Below are 20,314 nucleotides of genomic sequence, written 5' to 3' on the forward strand. Positions count from 1 at the left end.
ATGCATACATCATGAAATGTGAGTAGCATTTCTTTGATTCAATAATTCTTTGAAAAGAAACACTCCAAGCCCTCAAGAGTCTAAATTTGAAAGTGACATCAGCAATTCTCAAGTTCCATGGTCAAAAAGACCATGTCAATGATCTAAAGTAGTCTCTGATTTTAGATTTTTAAATGAATATACTAGCATGCATGCTAGGCTCTATTCAGTGCAAAACTACAAGAAAAGGAAATAAAAGGCATACAAATTACAAAGTAAAAAATAAAACCTTTCCTATTTCTAGATGATTTGGAAATCTACATACAAAAATCTGCCCCCATGAACAAAATTAATAAGCAAATTGAACAAGGTGATGGGTGGTTATGTATGTGTTTATGCATGCATGCATGCCAAATTGCTTCAGTAGTATCTGACTCTGTGCATCCCTATGGATTGTAGCCTGCCAGGCTGCTCTGTCCACAGGATTCTCCAAGCAAGAATACTGGAGTGAGTTGCCATGTCCTTCTTCAGGATATGTTTTTATACATGCATATATATACATACAACATACATATGTACACACACACACACCCATCGTTGTTGTTTAGTTGCTAAGTCATGTCCAACTCTTTTGCGACCCCATGGACTGTAGCCTGCCAGGCTCCTCTGTCCTACATGCATATATATACATACAAACATACATATGTATATATACACACACACACACACATATATATATATACACCCACTGTTGTTGTTTAGTTGCTAAGTCATGTCCAACTCTTTTGAGACCCTATGGACTGTAGCCCTCTAGGCTCCTCTGTCCATGGAATTTCCCAGGCAAGAATCCTAGAGTGGGCTGCCATTTCCTTCCTGACCCAAGGATTGAACCCACGGCTCCTGCAGTGGCAGGTGGATTCTTTACTACTGAGCCACCAGGGAAGCCTATATACATATATACACACACATACACACATACCTATAAATACATACAAAATCATTCATTTATTCTTTGGCTGTACCTCACAGCATGTGGTATCTTAGTTCCCTGACTAGGGATTGAAACCCTACTCCCTGAAGTGGAAGCAGGGAGTCCTAACTACTGGACTGCCAAGGAATTCTTTAAAATCACTGTTGGTGGGAGTGTAAATTGGTATAGTTGCTATGAAGAACAGTATGGAGGTTCCTTAAAAAAATAAAAATAGAGCTACCATATGACCCAGCAATCCCACTGGTTTACCTGGAGAAAACCATAATTCAAAATGATACATGCACCCTAATATTCACTGTTGCACTATTTACAATAGCAGGACATGGAAGCAACCTAAATGTCCATCGACAGAGGACTGGATAAAGAATATGTGGTACATACATACAATGGAGTAATACTGAGTCACAAGAAGAATGAAATAATGCCATTTGCAGCGAAATGGAGGGACCTAGAGATTATCATACTAAGTGAAGTAAGTCAGGTAAAGATAAATAAAATATAATATCACTTAGATGTGGAATCTAAAAAGAGGGTACGAATGAACTTATCTACAAAACAGAAAGAGTTAAAGATGTAGAAAATAAACTTATGGTTACAGGGGGTTAAGTGGGGCAGGATAAATTGGTAGATTGGAATTAATATATACATACTACTATATATAAAACATAACTAATAAGGACCTACTGTACTGCACAGGGAACTCTACTCAATACTCTGTAATGACCCATATGGGAAATGGATCTAAAAAAGAGTAGATATATGTATATTTACAACTGATTCACTTTGCTATATAGCATAATCTAATACAACATTGTAAGTCAATTATATTTCAATAAAAAACTTTTAATGTCATTTACAAGTACAATGTTTAAGACTTTTCTAATTGAAGACAACTAAACCCTTGATATACTTGATCTCAAGTACAACAGTCATTAAATAAAGCAGCACATGTATGAGAGACCATTTGACTTTTTAAAAATAATCTTATTTTAGAATAAATTTAGATTTACAGAGAAGTTGCAAATATAGTAAAAAGAATCATTTGATTTTGAAAATCAACCTCCTTTGATGATGAATCAGCTTCTATCAGCCCATCATCAATCCCTTCTGGATCCCAGAGACAGTTTTACCAGATAAGATGTGGTCAAGTCTATTTTCCAGGTAGAGTAATGGATACCTCCATCCAACCTGATTTCACCTATGTGCTCCATCTCTTCCCACCAGCTACCCAACTGTAAGCTATCACTGCCAACAATCTCCCTACTTCACTTGTCATGAAAAGGAAAGGGAAAAGGAAAAAAGAAAAAGGAAAAATAGGAAAGGAAGGAAAGAAGGTGATTTCAAGGCTTTAGAAAAATATAATCTATTTATTTCCTTTTCAAAAACAAATGATATAGCACCATGGATCTAGGTTAAGAAACATCAGCTCTTAAAATAGTTTTAAAAAACATTACCTCAAAATTTCCTAAGAGACTAAGACTTGTTACAGGTGGAGCACTAGAACTCAGAAGTGGTTTTTCATGAATATCTGGATCATCTTCAATGTTTAAACATGGTTGAGGACTATTTAAAAACAGAACAAAAAATTAAAAAAGAACAAATCAGCAAATAGGCACATTAACAACAATGTTTTCTAACTTACTTTTGTACAAAACTAACTTAGGAAGATCTGATCAATTTTACTTAAACTCTCATAATAAAAATTTAATGTAATCAAATGTTAAGATATGAAATATCTTAAATTCCTGATTTTATAATCTTTGTTATTGTATTCGATAAAGAATATATATAAAGCATCCTAGATTTCAAGGTGGAATTTATAACATATCACATAGAAGCATCTACTGGAAACATATAGTAGTGTAATGCAGTCTTCTTGGACTGCAAGGAGATCCAACCAGTCCATCCTAAAGGAAATCAGTCCTGGGTGTTCATTCGGAGGACTGATGTTGAAGCTGAAACTCCAATACTTTGGCCACTTGATGCGAAGAGCTGACTCATTTGAAAAGACCCTGATATTGGAAAAGATTGAAGGTAGCAGGAGAAGGGGATGACAGAGGATGAGATGGTTGGATGGCATCACCGACTCAATGGACCTGAGTTTGGGTACACTCCGGGAACTGGTGATGGACAGGGAGGCCTGGCGTGCTGCGGTTCAAGGGGTTGCAAGGAGTCGGACACGACTGAGTGACTGAACTGAACTGAACTGAACTGAATGCAGTCTTCTATATCAATCTTCATTTTAAGTTAAGAACTAGAATACAAAGCAAAATTATGTGACTAAGGAATATAATACGAGTATTATTTGTCAAAATGGAACAAACTGCCAAGGCTGTTTTGCAAAGGTGTATAAGACAAAGGAGGAGGTGAATGACCAGAAGCAGACAAACCCACTTAAATGTTAAAACCAATGTCAAGTGTTTGTTTATTATGATGCCATTATATAGTTAGCTATGCATTGTCTTGATCTCTCTCATCTTTAATAACTGAATGTGTGAAATCATCTTGAAAATAATAAACTGAAAAATAAGATTCCTGTTAAAATTTTGATTTTCAGAATCAACATCATTTACTATGAAAGGCTAGAATTTTGTGTAATACTATTTCATATACACAAATGAATTTTAAGATAAATACCTTCTAGATGATAAGCTTTTCAGATGCAGGAATGAAGAATCCAGATCAAAGCAACCTGATTGTGCCTTTCTTTGAGGAACCTAAGGTTAAAATAATCACTTGTTAGGTTTCAAAAGAATTTCAAAAGACTGTATTTTTTTCTTGAATTGATCAAACAAATTTCAAATGAAAGTTAAGCATGTCTTAAAAATAATACTTCTCTCTTAATAGTGTACTTAAAATCACCCTTTTTATTACATATTGTCCCTATGTCTTCATTTTATTAACTAGTTAAAAAATAAACAAATGATTAATAAAAGCACTTTTACTGGTTTTTGTTTTTTTTTTTTCTGGCCACACCTCGAAGCTTGCAGGATCTTAGTTCCCTGACCAGAGATTAACTAGGGCCACTGCAGCGCAAGTGCCAAGTCCAAACCACTGGACCACCAGGGAATTCCCTAGCTTTTGACTTTTTAAGGACCTGACCAGGGACTTCCCTGGTAGTCAGTCCAGTGTCTTAAGATTCTGGGCTCCCAATACAGGGCTCTGGGTTTGATCCCTGGTCAGGGAACTAGATTCTACATGCCACAGCTAAGACCCCAGTGTAGTCAAATAAAGAAAGAAAGAATCAGAACCAGTTTTCTCAAAAACCAAATTTTACATGTAATCTTAATATAGAAAAAGATTTTTACTTTGTACTTTACATACTTCTGTATTGAATGTGGTAGCAATAAATGATTTATAGCCTTACAATAAAAGGGGGGAAAAGAATTAAATGGTGATGGGAGCCTGGGGTCCTAGCAACTCCACTGCTCCTTTACCTATCCCTACTCCAGTGCACATTTCTAAGAACCCTGGCTGGGGCTTCACAGAGAATAGTTTTGAAAAATACTATTTCGGATTTTCAATCACTATTGTATACCAAATTACATTTAAGACAAACCACCAACTAGCTCAAAATACTCTAAAAGTCAAAGACCCTAGTGTAAATTAAAAGGTAAAATCACATACAACATGCAGGTTAGATGAATTTGTCTCTAAAATTAAAGTTAAATATGTATTAAAGTATCTGAGTGATTGGTCTAATTTGTGATTAAGAAACAGATCATACTGAAAGTCTAAACAATCTCAATATTTTTGAGAGTTGTACAAGTATACCATGCTATATTTTGGAGTCAGAACTTAATGTGAAATATTCAATCCAAATTCTCATGTCTTCAATTCAGGAACATTTTCTACTTTCATTTCTTCTAATACTGCATTTTCTTTATTCCATCTAGTCTTCCTTTTGGAATTTCTACTAGGCTTATATTGAACATTTCATTTTATCCTCCAGGCCACTTTTATACTGTACCATCTGTCTTTCCTTCTGCACTTTATTCCAGGTGCTTTCTTAACATGTGTCTATCTATTTATTAAATCTCTATTCAGATGATTTCAGTCCACCATTTAATTCATGTACATGGGTATGTGCACATATGTGTACACTTCAATTATATTTTTCATTTCTATTTTCCCAATTCCACATGTGCTCTTATCTCAGTTCCCTGTCTTTATCTTCTTTTATATCCTGGAAAATTTTACAAAGAATTATTTTTAATTCTCTTTCATGCTGCTCTAATAACAAGATTCCTAAATATAAATTCCCTTACTTCTTTCTCCTATTGATTCTTTTAAGGTGCTTTGTAATTTTAATTCCCCTGAGATCATCTTTAGCAGGAGCTATTGTTGAAAATAAATCCTTGGTGCCATGGGTTATAGATGTGGGATAATCTCATGTTTTCTCATATATAGCACACATTTTGAGCCCCCTACCTCGGGGTGATTTAGGCTTAGGTCCAAATTCTTTTGGGGGCTTCTTCTCCCATCTAATCTATACCTTCCTGTTGTACCTTTTAATTAAATAGGTGATTTTTTTCCCCTCCTCTCTCCCATTTCTAGAATGGCAGTCCTCTTCTGTTTCTGGCTTTATGGAGTTTGGTTTTAGGTCTCAGCTATGATCAGTATAGACCTGACTCCTGACCCAGCAGGAACATTAAACCTTAGCACTATATTAGATTTAGATATTCTGGAAAGCCATAATGAATTCACCCCTAGTTAGTATTTGGAAATGTATCTTTCCTGCTCATACACTATATTATGTATTTAGAAGTTGTGTTATATTTTATCCAGTATTTCTGTTTTTAGGAAAGAGGAAGGATCTTGTATCAACTCAGTCCACCATATTGAACAGAATTCGTAGTGGTCTTTACACCAGGATGATGCAAGTATTTTTCCTGATAACTTGGGTATTTTGAAAGCACCTCATAGGTAGGCCAAATATTTGGGATTATTTTATATTGTTTGGAATTCAACTTCTGTAAAACAAATACCTAAGGTCCTAGTTACAATTTAAATCTAGATCTCTTATTCAAGAATTATTTTTTAAACATATGCTTTGCCTTTACTTTAAAAACTTGCATAAAAACAAAAATTATTTTACATTAGTAGCAAAATAACAGCTTAACTCTAGTTTAACTGAAATGGCAGCACTAGTGACTGTCAAATGCTTACCATATGTCAGGAATGACACTAATCATCCTCCCAACTCTAAAGCAGACATTATCACTCCCTTTTTACAGATGAGGAAACTGAGGCTCAGAGAAATAATATTTCTCAACTAATGTCACACAGCTAGAGAATAGTTGGTGTGACTTCAAAACAAGGCTCTTAACCATCACACTCAGATCTATAAATTTATTTGTAAATGTAGAAAGGGGAAACCTCTATATCTCAAAATAAGATGATTAATTGTACAGGTCCTAAGTCAAAGACAGCCACAAATCTGAATCCCAGATGATTCAGCTGGTGGTGTCAACCAGGCTCAGTACTATAACACAAATCTATCTATAAAGAATACATTGACACTTATTTTCCTTACATTTAGTAAGAATTAATATGCTGGACATTAAGAATTTCAGAGAAATTTTATAATCATAACATAATAAATTCATTTTATCCACTTTTCCTTTTTCCATATTAACATTTAGCTATTAAGGATATCAAAAGGTAAAATGATTTCCCACTAAAAATTTATTTTGAAGTATTTAAATTTAAAATTTTTCAATTAAAATTTTGATAAAATTATTTGCAAACATTTTACATAATAAGAAAAAAAATAGGAGAAAAACACTTACAGGACTGGAAAGAAGAGGCAATCCAGTTCGAGGATGAAAGGCTCTGGTTGAGGTTCCATCCAAGGAATGAAAATTATGTTTCTGCCAGACACTTGAGTGTCTAAGTGGTATAGTTCTCTGCTAGGAAAATAATTAGATTTTAATAGTAACATTTAAGTTTTTTGTTTTTAGACTTATTCTTATTATGTACTGAGTTATTACATCCTCGGTGGTAAAGTTAATGACCTATAAACCTATCTACACACACATATTCATTATTTGTTGTTAAGTCGCTAAGCCGTGTCTGACTCTTTTGCGGCCCCACGGACTATAGCCTGCCAGGCTCCTCTGACCATGGGATTTTCAAGGCAAGAATACTGGAGTGGGTTGCTATTTCCTTCTTTGGGTTATCCTCCCAACCCAGGGACAGAACCTGCATCTCCTGCAGTGGCAGGCAGATTCTTTACCATCTGAGGCACAAGGGAAGACCACATACACACACAATTATATACACTTTCATTAGAAAACAGAGTTTAAGAGTTTTTTCTAAGATGCTGAATGAACTCAAATAAAGAAAGTATGTCTAATGTATGCCTTGTTGTTCAGTTGCCCAGTTGTGTCTGACTCTTTGTGACCCCATGGACTGCAGCATGCCAGGTCAATGTATTTTATACTTAGTCTAACATTAGTAAGCTAATATTAAATTCTTTTATTTGTGAAAAAAACAACTTCTCACAGATAAAAAAAAATTAGTACAATATTCTAGAATACAAAACTATGTCAATAGCAAGAGCCCTCCTCAGAAAATATAATTTGGTAGTTAGTGCATGATACAAGAATATAAATGTGAATTTTAAAATATACTTAACACAGTCACAGTACCATGTTTTTGAAGTGATATAAGAAATAGACTAGTTCTTAAGAATTTATGCAAGTTTATACTCAGAAATGGGAGAAGGCAATGGCACGCCACTTCAGTACTCTTGCCTGGAAAATCCCATGGATGGAGGAGCCTTGTAGGCTGTGGTCTGTGGGGTCGCTCAGAGTCGGACACGACTGAGCAACTTCCTTTTCACTTTTCACTTTCATGCATTGGAGAAGGAAATGGCACCCACTCCAGTGTTCTTGCCTGGAGAATCCCAGGGATGGGGGAGCCTGGTGGGCTGCCGTCTATGGGGTCACACAGAGTTGGACACAACTGAAGCGACTTAGCAGCAGCAGCAGCATACTCAGAAATCAAAAATTCATGAAAACACATGAATATAAACCAGAAAGAACTAATGGGTCCTGGCTTTATCATTTCCTAGCTTTATTACTTTGGGCATGTTATATAACCTCTCCAGGCCTAGAGTCTGCATTTGCAAACCTGAATTAGTAACAGCACCTAATCTCACATCGTAGTGAAAGGATTTAGTAAGCCAACATGTATAAAACATTCATAAGAGTGCCTAGGCACATAGCAAAGGCTGGTATGCTTTTGGGTTGCCATTTCCTTCTCCAATGCATGAAAGTGAAAAGTAAAAGTGAAGTCACTCAGTCGTGTCTGACTCCTAGTGACCCCATGGATGCAGCCTAACAGGCTCTTCTGTCCATGGGATTCGCCAGGCAAGAGTACTGGAAGGGGTTGCCATTGCCTTTTTGGATATTTAAAGTAAGAACATGAAAAAAACTAATCGTAGTGGCTTGAAAAATACCATGGTCAAAGTAAGCCTCCCTATAACGTACCAGGAAGGATCATGAAAAGCTAGTATTCTTAAGGTCAGGGTAGGTTTTTGTGACAATTAACATTTTAGTAAATTGGAAACTGAAATTTGATTAAACCCATGTGTTAGAGGAGAGGAAATCTTCTGTTGAAAAACAGCAATAGGAAACATGGCATAATTTTAAGACTCTAATGTCCAACAAGACTAATCTGCCTGATAAAGAAGATGAACCAAGGTCATTCAGATTTGGATCAAGGCAGTTAAGTAGTTTTCCATATAACTGAGATATAAATTTGTAATGCTTTTTAGAGAAACAAAGGAAATTTAAGTCTAATAATAATTTTCTAAAGTTAAAAAGTGGTTTGGTGGACAAATAAAATGGAACTAACTTAAGTATGTCTGATTTATGCAGTAAAGTAAAAGTTTAAAAAATGTTTAAAAATCTACAATTATTACCACAACTATAAGCAAAAGAGATTCATCATTCTTACTTTAAAATTGAGGAGACTGGAAGTTTGAGAAGTGAGTGATTTATTCAGCTTCACTCAAGGACCAAATTTGTCAGGACTGGAATGCAGGTTATTTTGACCACCGATCAGTGATTTCACTAGATATTCCTTAGTTGAGCAGAGGTGTAACACAATGGGCACTCTGCTCATAATGGGCCAGAGTTGCTAACAAATAACACATTTAACTAATAATACAAGTTTCATTTCTGACTCCTTTTTACTCTCCAGCAACTGTTTCCAGTATTGAAATAAACAAAAAAGGACAAGAGGAAGAATTTACCTAGCATTTGCTCTTAAGGGGGTGGTTTATGTATAAGCATGTTAATACTAGTTCTGTAGCCAGATAGTCTGCTCTATAGACAACGGGCACCTTGGGCCTTTATAACAAGATCTCCTGTAAACAAAATTCAAACCATAACAAATATTTGAGGATTATATTTGAAATGTTATATATTACTTACCAACACCTCTTTATTTTTCAGTCGTTCACATGTGGACAAACAGTCTTTTATATTCTTTCTCTGAGAACAGTTTTGAGAGTTTTCATCAATCGGATCTTCTTTCTTATCCTGTTCGTTTCTTAATTGGTCTAGCTTTTTGCATTTGAAACCTTCACTATCTTTAATGAGATAATTTTCTATACTATTAAGTTGAGTGTTTTGTTCACATGGCTTAGGCCTTTTTGGGTCTTTATTTGAGCACTCGTTTTCATGTTTACTCAGATATTCAGACATTTCCAACACAGTAACTTTTACTTTCGAGTCATTTTTTTTTGAATTATCACACTGGTGATTGATAAAAGATTCTGGATTATAATTTTCATTTATTATTTTGTCCTTATACTTATTTGTGCAAACCTGTTTGTCAATACTGTTACAATTTGAATACTCTTTATCAATTTCATTGTTAATTTCTTGCTTCTTAAATTGACACTCAGAACATGTGTTTTCTAACCTGATTGTCAAATCGAAGTTATTTTCTTTGCAGTGAGATATATTTGAAGGGGTCGTTAAACCAGTAGCTTTGTTCTGTGTCTGCTGAAACGTACCTTGGATTTCACTAGGATTGTCCTTATACAGATTTCTTCTTATTTGAGGTTGCAAAGAAGGCTTGACTTTACTGTTGCAATTAAAAGAACTAAAATATTTATTAGATATTGAATTTTTCCCTTCACTGATGTCATCTAACAAGGAAAATTTTGTATTAGAAATGGAAACAGAAGTGTCATCCTTGTTTTTCTTCAATAAATTTTTGTCTTCATAGGAACTCCTAAATACTTTAGAAGGAACTGAACTGGAGTCCTGCATATTGAATGATTGCCGGGGCATGTGAGATGCCATTGGATCAATATGCTCCAAGTGTTGAGCAATCCTTGCAATGATATCTTGCCGTTCCTGGAGTAAAGAGCTTATCAACGGATTAGTCTCACCAACAGACTGACGAGAATGAAGACCATTAGAGATGCAAGTGCCATTTCGAGGAGTTTCTGGTTTTACTCGAATCTTCCCTTCACTGGTGTCTTCTGAAGAGGTGAGCTCTGGACTGCCAAAAGAGACAGAGAATGTTTCTTTACCTCTTCTTACACTTTCATTTTCTTGTGAAACACGGAAAAGTTTTGAATTAAGTGAACTAGATTCTTGCATATTAAGTGGATGTTCAGAAACATGGGAAGTACTTGGATCACAATGAATCAAATGCTGAGCTATTCTTGCAATAACTTCTTGCCGCTCCTGAATTAAAGAGCCTATTAAAGGATTAGTCTCACCAACTGACTGCCAGGAACTCTGGCGACTAGAGTCACTGGAATCAACCACTGAAAATGATTTTAAAGTTCTCACTGATGTTTCATGTGACTTTTTCTCTCCTATATTACTGAAGCCTAAAATATTGCCTTGAGATGTTCCATAGTCAGATTTACTGCCAATGCCTGGATATAGCTTGACATTTTTGACAGCTGCACTATATTCTGGAGTTGTGCCATTTTTTGCATGTAATATTATGCTTTCAGGTGCCATGGTCCAAGTTTGTTTGCTGCAAACACGCTGTGAACTGTCTGTACTACAGTGATCTGCTTCTGTAGAATTTCGGTGCTGATGGGTTTTAAGTTCGTGTTCTTGAATTCTTTTCTCATAAAGGCCAATATTAGTGTGAATACTACAGGTCAAAACTGGATAATTAGATTGTCTGGGCAAGGACTGAACGCTGACTTTCAAGGCCACATTGTGAGAAACATTGGGAACAGGAAACACATGTTCAATTGGAGTCTGTGAAAAATTCCACTGTAGGTCTACATCAGCAGCACTGATTCTAGAATCACACAGAAAAAAATGGAATCAATGGATTATAAAACATATCATTATTATATATTATTTTTAAAACTTTAAACAGTCATATACTTACCTTTGTTTGCACTAATTACTATTGAGATTTTATTTTAATCTACTTTACCATGCATGTCACTCTAACAAAACCAACAGAAATAAATAGACTATGCCTGCAATACAGACAATCTTCTTTTTAAGAACACTATAGTAGTAAAGCACTAAAGTTAAAAAATAGTGTAATTCAAAATTAGTTGTCAAAACAGAAAAAAGGAACTTTCCATTTGCTACTAAATAAATGAATTCAGTTAATTCTGTTATAATTATATGCTTTCTGTGAGGTGATTTAGACATACTCTCTATCTCATGGCTACCTGCCTAAAGAGACAGTTAAGACAGCTGTTCAGCAGGTTGTGTGTTTACAGTTTTCAAGATCTAAAAATTAAGTAGGTTTACCACTGTGAAAATTCAGCAGCCCAGAAAGTTTTTCCACTTTATTTATAATGGTGGTATCAATTCATTGTTGGTTCTACAAAGTAAGCTTAAAAGTTCTCTGAAAACTACTCTACACCAAATTTAACCCAAGAAGCAAAACTCATATTGAGTCATATCATATCTAAACTTCTCTAACTTGCTTTGAGAAAAACTTGAGTAAATTTTATCCACTTACATTTAGAAATGAAGGAAATAAACTGCTTAAAAGGTCAAATACCATTCAGTAGTTAACCACTTTAGCTGAATATGCATGGTTCTTTTTCTGCCCTAGACATACCTGTAAAGAATATTTCGTGGAGTAGCACCATGAGAAACACTCAGCCAAGCACTTAATTGAGAAAAAAACACAAATGAGCGGACAGCCAACAGGAGAGTTTTCTCTTCAATAAATCGATCACCACTCCTGAGGAAAGTAAAAAAGCATCATCTAAATGTGGGCAAGTATAAAATGACTGAATTTTAGAAAGAAACTGGTAAATATATCACTCAGGATATGTGCTTTCAAGAGTGTGGGAGTACATTTACAAGTGTCACTTGAAGTCACAGAAGTACAAAATAGGTAAATTTTACTACATAAATAGAGGGACTCAAAGACATATTATTAAAGTAATTTATAGAAAGTAATGGAAAATCGAATTTACCAGGGACAACTTCAAACTCAGGTCAACTTACTGTCGAGGAACTGGCTCCAATATCCATCTTTCTAATAATAACGCATCTTGTTTAATAGCAGGATCATTTAGATCAATCCCTTCAGTGGTGGGCCCATCATCACTGTAGCAGCAGTCTGGTAGTAGCATCACTTCCACCATGATTGGAAGGTTATTCTTCCACAACAATGCGACCTCAGACCTAGTTCGTCTGGCTTGGCGACACTTGGAGAAGATGGAGATAAGTAAAATGGCTCAATAGCCCATCCAATTTTATATTTCAATTCAAAAAGTATAACTGTAAAGGAGACATCTGTATGAAAATGAGTCGCCTATTCAAGGGCTTTCCTCAGCCTTGTCTGTCTATTTAGGTTTCCTCATTAAACAATGCATCAGCACTATTAACTCCAGAGTGTGGGGATTAGTAGCTAACAATTATGATGCAAATTTTCTTGTGGTAGGATATCTTTGATCTATTTTGTGGAAAAATAACTGCCATGCACAATGTCTGACAGGCCTCAAGATGGCCCAGCCTTGTCTCATCTGTCAATGATATCATTAATTATAGATGAAAGATTCAGTCTAAGAGCAAAATATTAAAAGTTCATTTTCATTAAACACTCAAAATAGACAAGATTTTAGAAGTTTAAAATTTTGGACTACACTTAAAAAACTAACTGGCAGAACTATCTTTACAGCAAATTATATGCTACATACCAAAATAAATATTTTTAACAGTATTATACAGAAACATTAATGACAGCAAAAGGCATCCTCCCATTAACATGGGGAAAATAATAGTGAACATAAATCTAATAAATAAATAAGAACACAAAGTTGATGAACTAGGGCTGAGACTAAAACTAATGAAATCTAATTCATAGTTAACAAGGATCATCTTAAATCTGATGTGTGTGGACAAAGGTATGAAATTGGCTGCGCACTTACCTGATGATCGAAAAGCTATGTACTATACTTTTTCTTTATGTTGTAACCAATTTTTTACTTAAATGTGAATATTATAATTGTAATAAAGGTGATGACAGAATTTAAACTAATTTATATAAAAGGCAGATAAAATGCATTCAACACACAATTCTCACCTGGGCCAGCTTGTCACTACATTCATGTTTTGTAGTTATTGGGTAACAGGACTGTGCTGGAGGACAATGGAAACTTTCTGTCCGACCTTTAACAGAACATTCAGGTGTTCGTCCTTCTGTTATTAGCAAGGCCAGAGAGACCAAGAACTCCTCTGCATCATACTCAAAATATTCATCCAGAGTATCTAGTATTAAAAGAAAGAAAAGAAAGAAAGATGGGTCCTTGCTTTAAGGTATCCTTGATAAGAATTCATTTTTTAATGTCTACAAAAACTAATACCACAGCCCAAATTCAATTATATCCACTAACAAAGAGTGAAGCTATTTCAAGTCCTAAAAGATGATGTTGTGAAAGCGCTGCACTCAATATGCCAGGAAATTTGGAAAACTCAGCAGTGGCCAGAGGACTGGAAAAGGTCAATTTTCATCCCAATCCCAACAAAAGGCAATGCCAAAGAATGCTCAAACTACTGCACAATTGCACTCATCTCACACACTAGTAAAGTAATGCTCAAAATTCTCCAAGCCAGGCTTCTACAATACATCAACTGTGAACTTCCAGATGTTCAAGCTGGTTTTAGAAAAGACAGAGGAACCAGAGATCAAATTGCCAACATCCGCTGGATCACAGAAAAAGCAAGAGAGTTCCAGAAAAACATTTATTTCTGCTTTATTGACTATGCCAAAGCCTTTGACTGTGTGGATCACAACAAACTGTGGAAAATTCTTAAAAAGATGGGAATACCAGACCACCTCACCTGCCTCTTGAGAAATGTGTATGCAGGTCAAGAAGCAACAGTTAGAACTGGACGTGGAACAACAGACTGGTTCCAAATAGGAAAAGGAGTACGTCGAGGCTGTATATTGTCACCCTGCTTATTTAACTTCTATGCAGAGTACATCATGAGAAACACTGGGCTGGAAGAAGCACAAGCTGGAATCAAGATTGCCGGGAGAAATATCAATAACCTCAGATATGCAGATGACACCATCCTTATGGCAGAAAGTGAAGAGGAACTAAAGAGCCTCTTGATGAAGATTAAAGAGGAGAGTGAAAAAGCTGGCTTAAAACTCAACATTCGAAAAACGAAGATCATGGCATCTGGTCTCATCATTTCATGGCTAATAGATGGGGAAACAGTGGAAACAGTGAGAGACTTTATTTTCTTGGGCTCCAAAACCTCTGCAGATGGGGACTGCAGCCATGGAATTAAAAGATGCTTGATCCTTGGAAGGAAAGTTATGACCAACCTAGACAGCATATTCAAAAGCAGAGACATTACTTTGCCAACAAAGGTCTGTCTAGTCAAAGCTGTGGTTTTTCCAGTAGTCATGTATGGATGTGAGACTTGGATCATAAAGAAGGCTGAGCACTGAATAATTGATGCTTTTGAACTGTGGTGTTGGAGAAGACTCTTGAGAGTCCCTTGGACTGCAAGGAGATCCAACCAGTCAATTCTAAAGGAAATCAGTCCTGAATATTTATTGGAAGGACTGATGCTGAAGCTGAAACTCCAATACTTTGGCCACCTGATACGAAGAACGTCTCATGAGAAAAGACCTTGATGCTGGGAAAAATCAAAGGCAGGAGGAGAAGGGGATGACAGAGGATGAGTAGGTTTGACAGCATCACCAACTCAATGGACATGAGTTTGAACAAGCTCCAGAGATGGTGCAAGACAGGGAAGCCTCATGTGCTGCAGTCTATGAGGTCGCAGAGTTGGACACAACTGAGCGACTGAACAACAAGAAAAAATCCTTTAAGATAATAATATTTTTAGATGTCAAATATAATAGCTTTCATGAAGAAAACTTTGCCAACAGCCAAAAGGTTAAAATGTCTTATTACATCATATATTTTTAGTTAAGATATTTTATTACTATTATTAAATATTAGAAAAAGAGGCAGATCCAAAAGTATGTTTTTCCCTTTCTCTCCTTTTCCCATTCCTTAACTAGTTCCTAGTTCTTATAGCCCTAATTCGGTGATGTGGACATTCATAGCCACAGGGTTCTTCTTTTTCTTTGTTACACAGTAGTAGTAGTTTCAGAGGAAGACATTTCATAATTATCTAACAGGAGATGCAGGCCTGATTGCAATATATGAAATGTGATGTTTTTTGGTTCCTATGAAGTTTCAACAATCTAATCTGCAAAAGTTTCACTTAATTATATTAATTTTAAATTTCTTACAAGTCCTCCAATTTTAAAAGTACAGTTAGTTTTCAAAACTGTTAACCTGCTATGCAGGTTGGACATGCATGCATGTGTACATGCACACACAAAATTCAACTTATAGTACAGTCTTAAAAATGCTGCTTTCTCTCATCTCTGCCAATTAAGCAGTACATATAGGAGACATACACGCCTGTAATACAGGAGACACAGGAGACGGAGGTTTGATCCCTGGGTCAGGAAGATGTGACGCTAGTGGTAAAGAACCCGCCTGCTGATACAGAAGATATAAGAGACTTGGGTTTGATCCCTGGGTCAGGAAGATCCACTGGAGAATGACATGGCAACACACTCCAGTATTCTTGCCTGTAGAATCCCATGGACAGGGGAGCCTGGTGGACAACAGTTCTTAGGTTCACAAAGAATTTGACATGACTAAAGCAACTTAGCACACAAGTGACTAAGCACATCCCGAAGTAGATGACGAGGGAACGCAAAGTTGTATTGCATATAGCTACTAGTCTCAAACGGTTTGACTCAGAGATGATTTTTAAAACAGTGGAACATTGAAGCACACAATAAATTCCAAAGAAGTTCAGATAATACTGGTAAAATTTTGCAAAAGAGGCAGATGTTGGGCTGAACCAGGAAAGAGTAAGTACAACTTGAGGGGAGCATTTGTACAAAAAAAGTATAGAAAAGGCAGGACTGGAGCCTGATTGTGAATGGCCTTGAGGGGGGTATGATGATAAGCATCTATATCTAGCCTCAGGAATGCTTATCAGAAAAAGAAGGAACCTTGAGAGCCAACTTGATTGAACTTGTAGTTTAAGGCCATTCCGAAAAGTTTCCCTAAAATGAGCATTTACAACATATAAAATAGCAGTCAATACTTGATGATATTGTCAGGTATTGTCAATTCTCACTACTTTCTATACATTAACTTTTTTAATCCTCAGAGCACCTCTAGAAGGTGGGAACTATTACCACCATTTTTATAGATAACCGAAGCATAGAGAGATTAAATAACTGCCCAAGATCACCCTGCTAGGAAGCTGCAAAGTTGATATTTGAACCTACATAAGTCTGGTTCCAGAATCTGAGTCCCTAACTACCCCAAACATGCTTTCTTTTATTGTAGCTACAAATTTTGCTTTTATATACTAATAGATATTTGTAAAGATATAAATATAAATAATATACATTCAACATATATTTTAATAATATATTTTGGAATATTTGTGGTACAGGGTTTGTTTCCAGGAAAAGGACCATAATTTATAATATTGTGCCAACTGGGGATAAAAGAGAGGTCTGAACTTTTATTTTTCCTCTAGGAACCAATTAGGTCATAAGCCAAGGGTCTCCTGTGGTCTCCTGAGATGCAGTGAGTTAAATCATGATGTCCTGCAGAGGGAATCAAAAGACATAAAAAGAAATCCATTCATCCTTTTTTCTCTGATGGTTCTGTGGGTTTTCAAGATTAGCTCAGCTTTGCCATGGGCTGGCAACATGGCATGATTTTAGCTCCTGGAAAATTTCTCTGGGCTCATCCTTTTCCCTCTCTCAAACTGTGGGGTAATCTTGGAGAGCTAAAAATTATGTCAGAACAGTTGCTCCTAAGCTATGAAATGCTGAGTGATTCCAAGATGTCAACTACTCTATGTGAGTACTAAGGATGGTCCACAGCCTAAGTAATGTCTCATATATATGTGATACTATTTTTTAAATTATAATTCATCTTCCAAATGGATAAAGAAGATGTGGTGCATATACACAATGGAATATTACTCAGTCCAAAAAAAAAATTAAATAATGCCACTTGTGGCAAAATGAATGGACCTAGAGATTTTGATACTAAGTTAAGTAAGTGTCAGACTTTATTTTTTTGGGCTCCAAAATCACTGCAGATGGTGACTGCAGCCGACGCTTACTCCTTGGAAGAAAAGTTATGACCAACCTAGATAGCATATTCAAAAGCAGAGACATTACTTTGCCAACAAAGGTCCGTCTAGTCAAGGCTATGGTTTTTCCAGTGGTCGTGTATGGATGTGAGAGTTGTACTGTGAAGAAAGCTGAGCGCTGAAGAATTGATGCTTTGGAACCGTGGTGTTGGAGAAGACTCTTGAGAGTCCCTTGGGCTGCAAGGAGATCCAACCAGTCCATTCTAAAGGAGATCAGCCCTGGGTGTTCTTTGGAAGGAATGACGCTAAAGCTGAAACTCCAGTACTTTGGCCACCTCATGCAAAGAGCTGACTCATTGGAAAAGACTCTGCTGCTGGGAGGGATTGGGGGCAGGAGGAGAAGGGGACGACAGAGGATGAGATAGCTGGATGGCATCACCGACTCGATGGACATGAGTCTGAATGAACTCCAGGAGTTGGTGATGGACAGGGAGGCCTGGAGTGCTGTGATTCATGGGGTCGCAAAGAGTCGGACACGACTGAGTGACTGAACTGAACTGAACTGAACTGAAGTAAGTCAGACAGAGAAAGGCAAATATCATATGACATCACTTATATATGAAATCCAAAAAAATAATACAAATGAACTTATTTACAAAACAGAAACAGACTCATAGACTTAGAGAATGATTTATGGTTTCCAAGGAGGAAGGTGGGGGGGAGAGGGACAGATTGGGAGTTTTGGATTAACATGCATACACTGCTGTATTTAAAATAGATAATCAGTAAGGACCTACTATAAGACAAACAACAACAACAAAAAACAAGCCTAGTAGGATATGACTTACTCACATACTAGAATTATTAAGTTTAAAGTTATAAAAACCAAACTGCTAGAAAAAAGCATTTTTGAATAATTTAATATTTGACTGAAATTGGTTGTTTTGGTCATTACCTCCTCAAATAGCAAACTAAAAATACTCCAAAACCATGACTGGAATCTGCAACCCTTTGGAAGGCTTACTGAATTTAGCCAGGGTATTAAATATCTATATGAAAAATGCCAAACAAAGATTAGAGATGACAGTAGTTACCTATTAGTTATCTATGTAACTATTACAAAAAATACTGCAAGGAATAATATGGACTAACAATGGTATCATGAAACACATAAAATACTAGCTAAATGCATGTGACAACATGATGACAGCCTTTAGGAACTTGTCAGGAAAAACTTATGGGTATCTGAATTTTAACAAATGATAATACTAAACAATAGTCATTAGAAAAGTTGCATTATTAAAATTTTAATAATTTCAATTTCTAAAACCTCTGCCATACAATAGAGTTTACTGTAGTAAAGAATATGACTAATGAACTGGGAAATTTTATGACATATTAAAGAAAATTCATTAGATATGAATTGCTACCTTAAGGACGTAGATTATCCCAGAACAAGGTATAATTTTGGGGGTCTCTGTAAACAATTTACTTTTATAAAAACAAAAAGTTTCAAACGTAGACAAACATGGGCTGCAAAGGCTTACCGACTAGCCTTTTTTTTTTTAAAAGAGATAAATTGATTTAAAACATAACTTTGAACAGAAAGGTTGTTATAAATTTTCACAGGCTATCAATGACAGATCATTAGAGAATAGAAGTCAATCAATTAAAACATAGTTCTCGAATCCCTCTCCCCCAAAGACCTCAGTGAGGATACTGCTTACACCACAGCCTGACTAGAAGCTGTGACCAGACTGGCTCCCTTTTAGTGGCGCTCTCTTCTAGTTCTGGAGTTCAGCCATCTTAAAGTTCTTCATCTGTTCTCTCCAACAAAGAAAATAATTTTCCCATTGGGAAAATCTTAAACAATCAGAATGATCCACAGGTGAAACAGGCTAACCTGGGAAATAAACTCTTCATCACTAAGGATGCTCACAAACAGACGGATAAATAATTGCCCAGGTGTAGCTGAAGGGATTTAGCTGTCAAGTGGTAGCTGAATTAGACATCCATTGGTTCTTTCAACCTTGAGTGTCTATGAATCTCTACTCTTAAGTACTTCATAAAAAGCCCAGGGCACAGGCCAGAACCACCATTTCCTTCTTGGGAGGATCTAACTGGAGTCCCTCTGAACCAGAACTTATCATAAACACTTAATGGTGGTATCTGAATCCTTGATTTAAGAGAAATCTAGAATACTTCAAGGCTCTGTCCAAAGGAAATGGAAGAAGAATGTCCTTCCTATCAATGGGCTGCTGTCTGTGCTGTTAAGTTTACTTCTAAAGTCTGCCAAGGTAGTAGATTTCACACCCCTCCTATATGGAATAATATGAAGCATGAGAACACCTGGGGGACTGCTAAAAAGAAAGTTTCTCTAAAAATCACGTCCTTTCAAACGTATAGTGAACAATCTGGTAATATGAATAAAGATTCTCCCATGAATTTATTCCAAATAAATAACAGAACAAGTAACAGAATTGAATGTCGAAGGGTATTTATTAAAGTGTTTATATCAGTCAAAAAATGTAATCAATCTAAATGTCCAAAAAAAGGCCCTGGTTAAAAAGGCACTGTGGTAAAGTTTTACCTAAATAATGATATAGACCTACTTTTGACAAAGAAAGATTATCCACAATATAAGTGAAAACACAACTCTCAAAAGAAAGAATGTTATGATCATGTCTTTGTGGGATTACATATGCACACGTGT

At 36.0% G+C, this 20,314-nt stretch overlaps 1 protein-coding gene across 10 annotated transcripts in view; it reads right to left on the reverse strand.

Annotated features, from left to right (window-relative positions):
- Nucleotides 1–20,314, reverse strand: part of FAM214A (family with sequence similarity 214, member A) — an 84,836-nt gene that overhangs the window by 13,168 nt on the left and 51,354 nt on the right. For 9 of the 10 annotated variants that reach the window (XR_825016.1, XM_010836758.1, XM_010836757.1 and 6 more), the window contains 7 exons: nt 13,523–13,707; nt 12,442–12,644; nt 12,047–12,172; nt 9,415–11,260; nt 6,763–6,882; nt 3,608–3,687; nt 2,425–2,533 (listed from right to left, as the gene is read on the reverse strand). Coding sequence is in view for 9 of the 10 variants with exons in the window: in XM_010836758.1 (XP_010835060.1) it covers nt 2,425–2,533; nt 3,608–3,687; nt 6,763–6,882; nt 9,415–11,260; nt 12,047–12,172; nt 12,442–12,644; nt 13,523–13,707 (2,669 nt within the window). In the remaining variant the exon portion in view is untranslated. The remainder of the gene's footprint in view (nt 1–2,424; nt 2,534–3,607; nt 3,688–6,762; nt 6,883–9,414; nt 11,261–12,046; nt 12,173–12,441; nt 12,645–13,522; nt 13,708–20,314) is intronic. The other variant, XM_010836759.1, reaches the window with a different exon arrangement.

Source organism: Bison bison, unplaced genomic scaffold (assembly GCF_000754665.1).
Source record: "Bison bison bison isolate TAMUID 2011002044 unplaced genomic scaffold, Bison_UMD1.0 scf7180017864066, whole genome shotgun sequence".
NCBI lineage: Eukaryota > Metazoa > Chordata > Mammalia > Artiodactyla > Bovidae > Bison > Bison bison.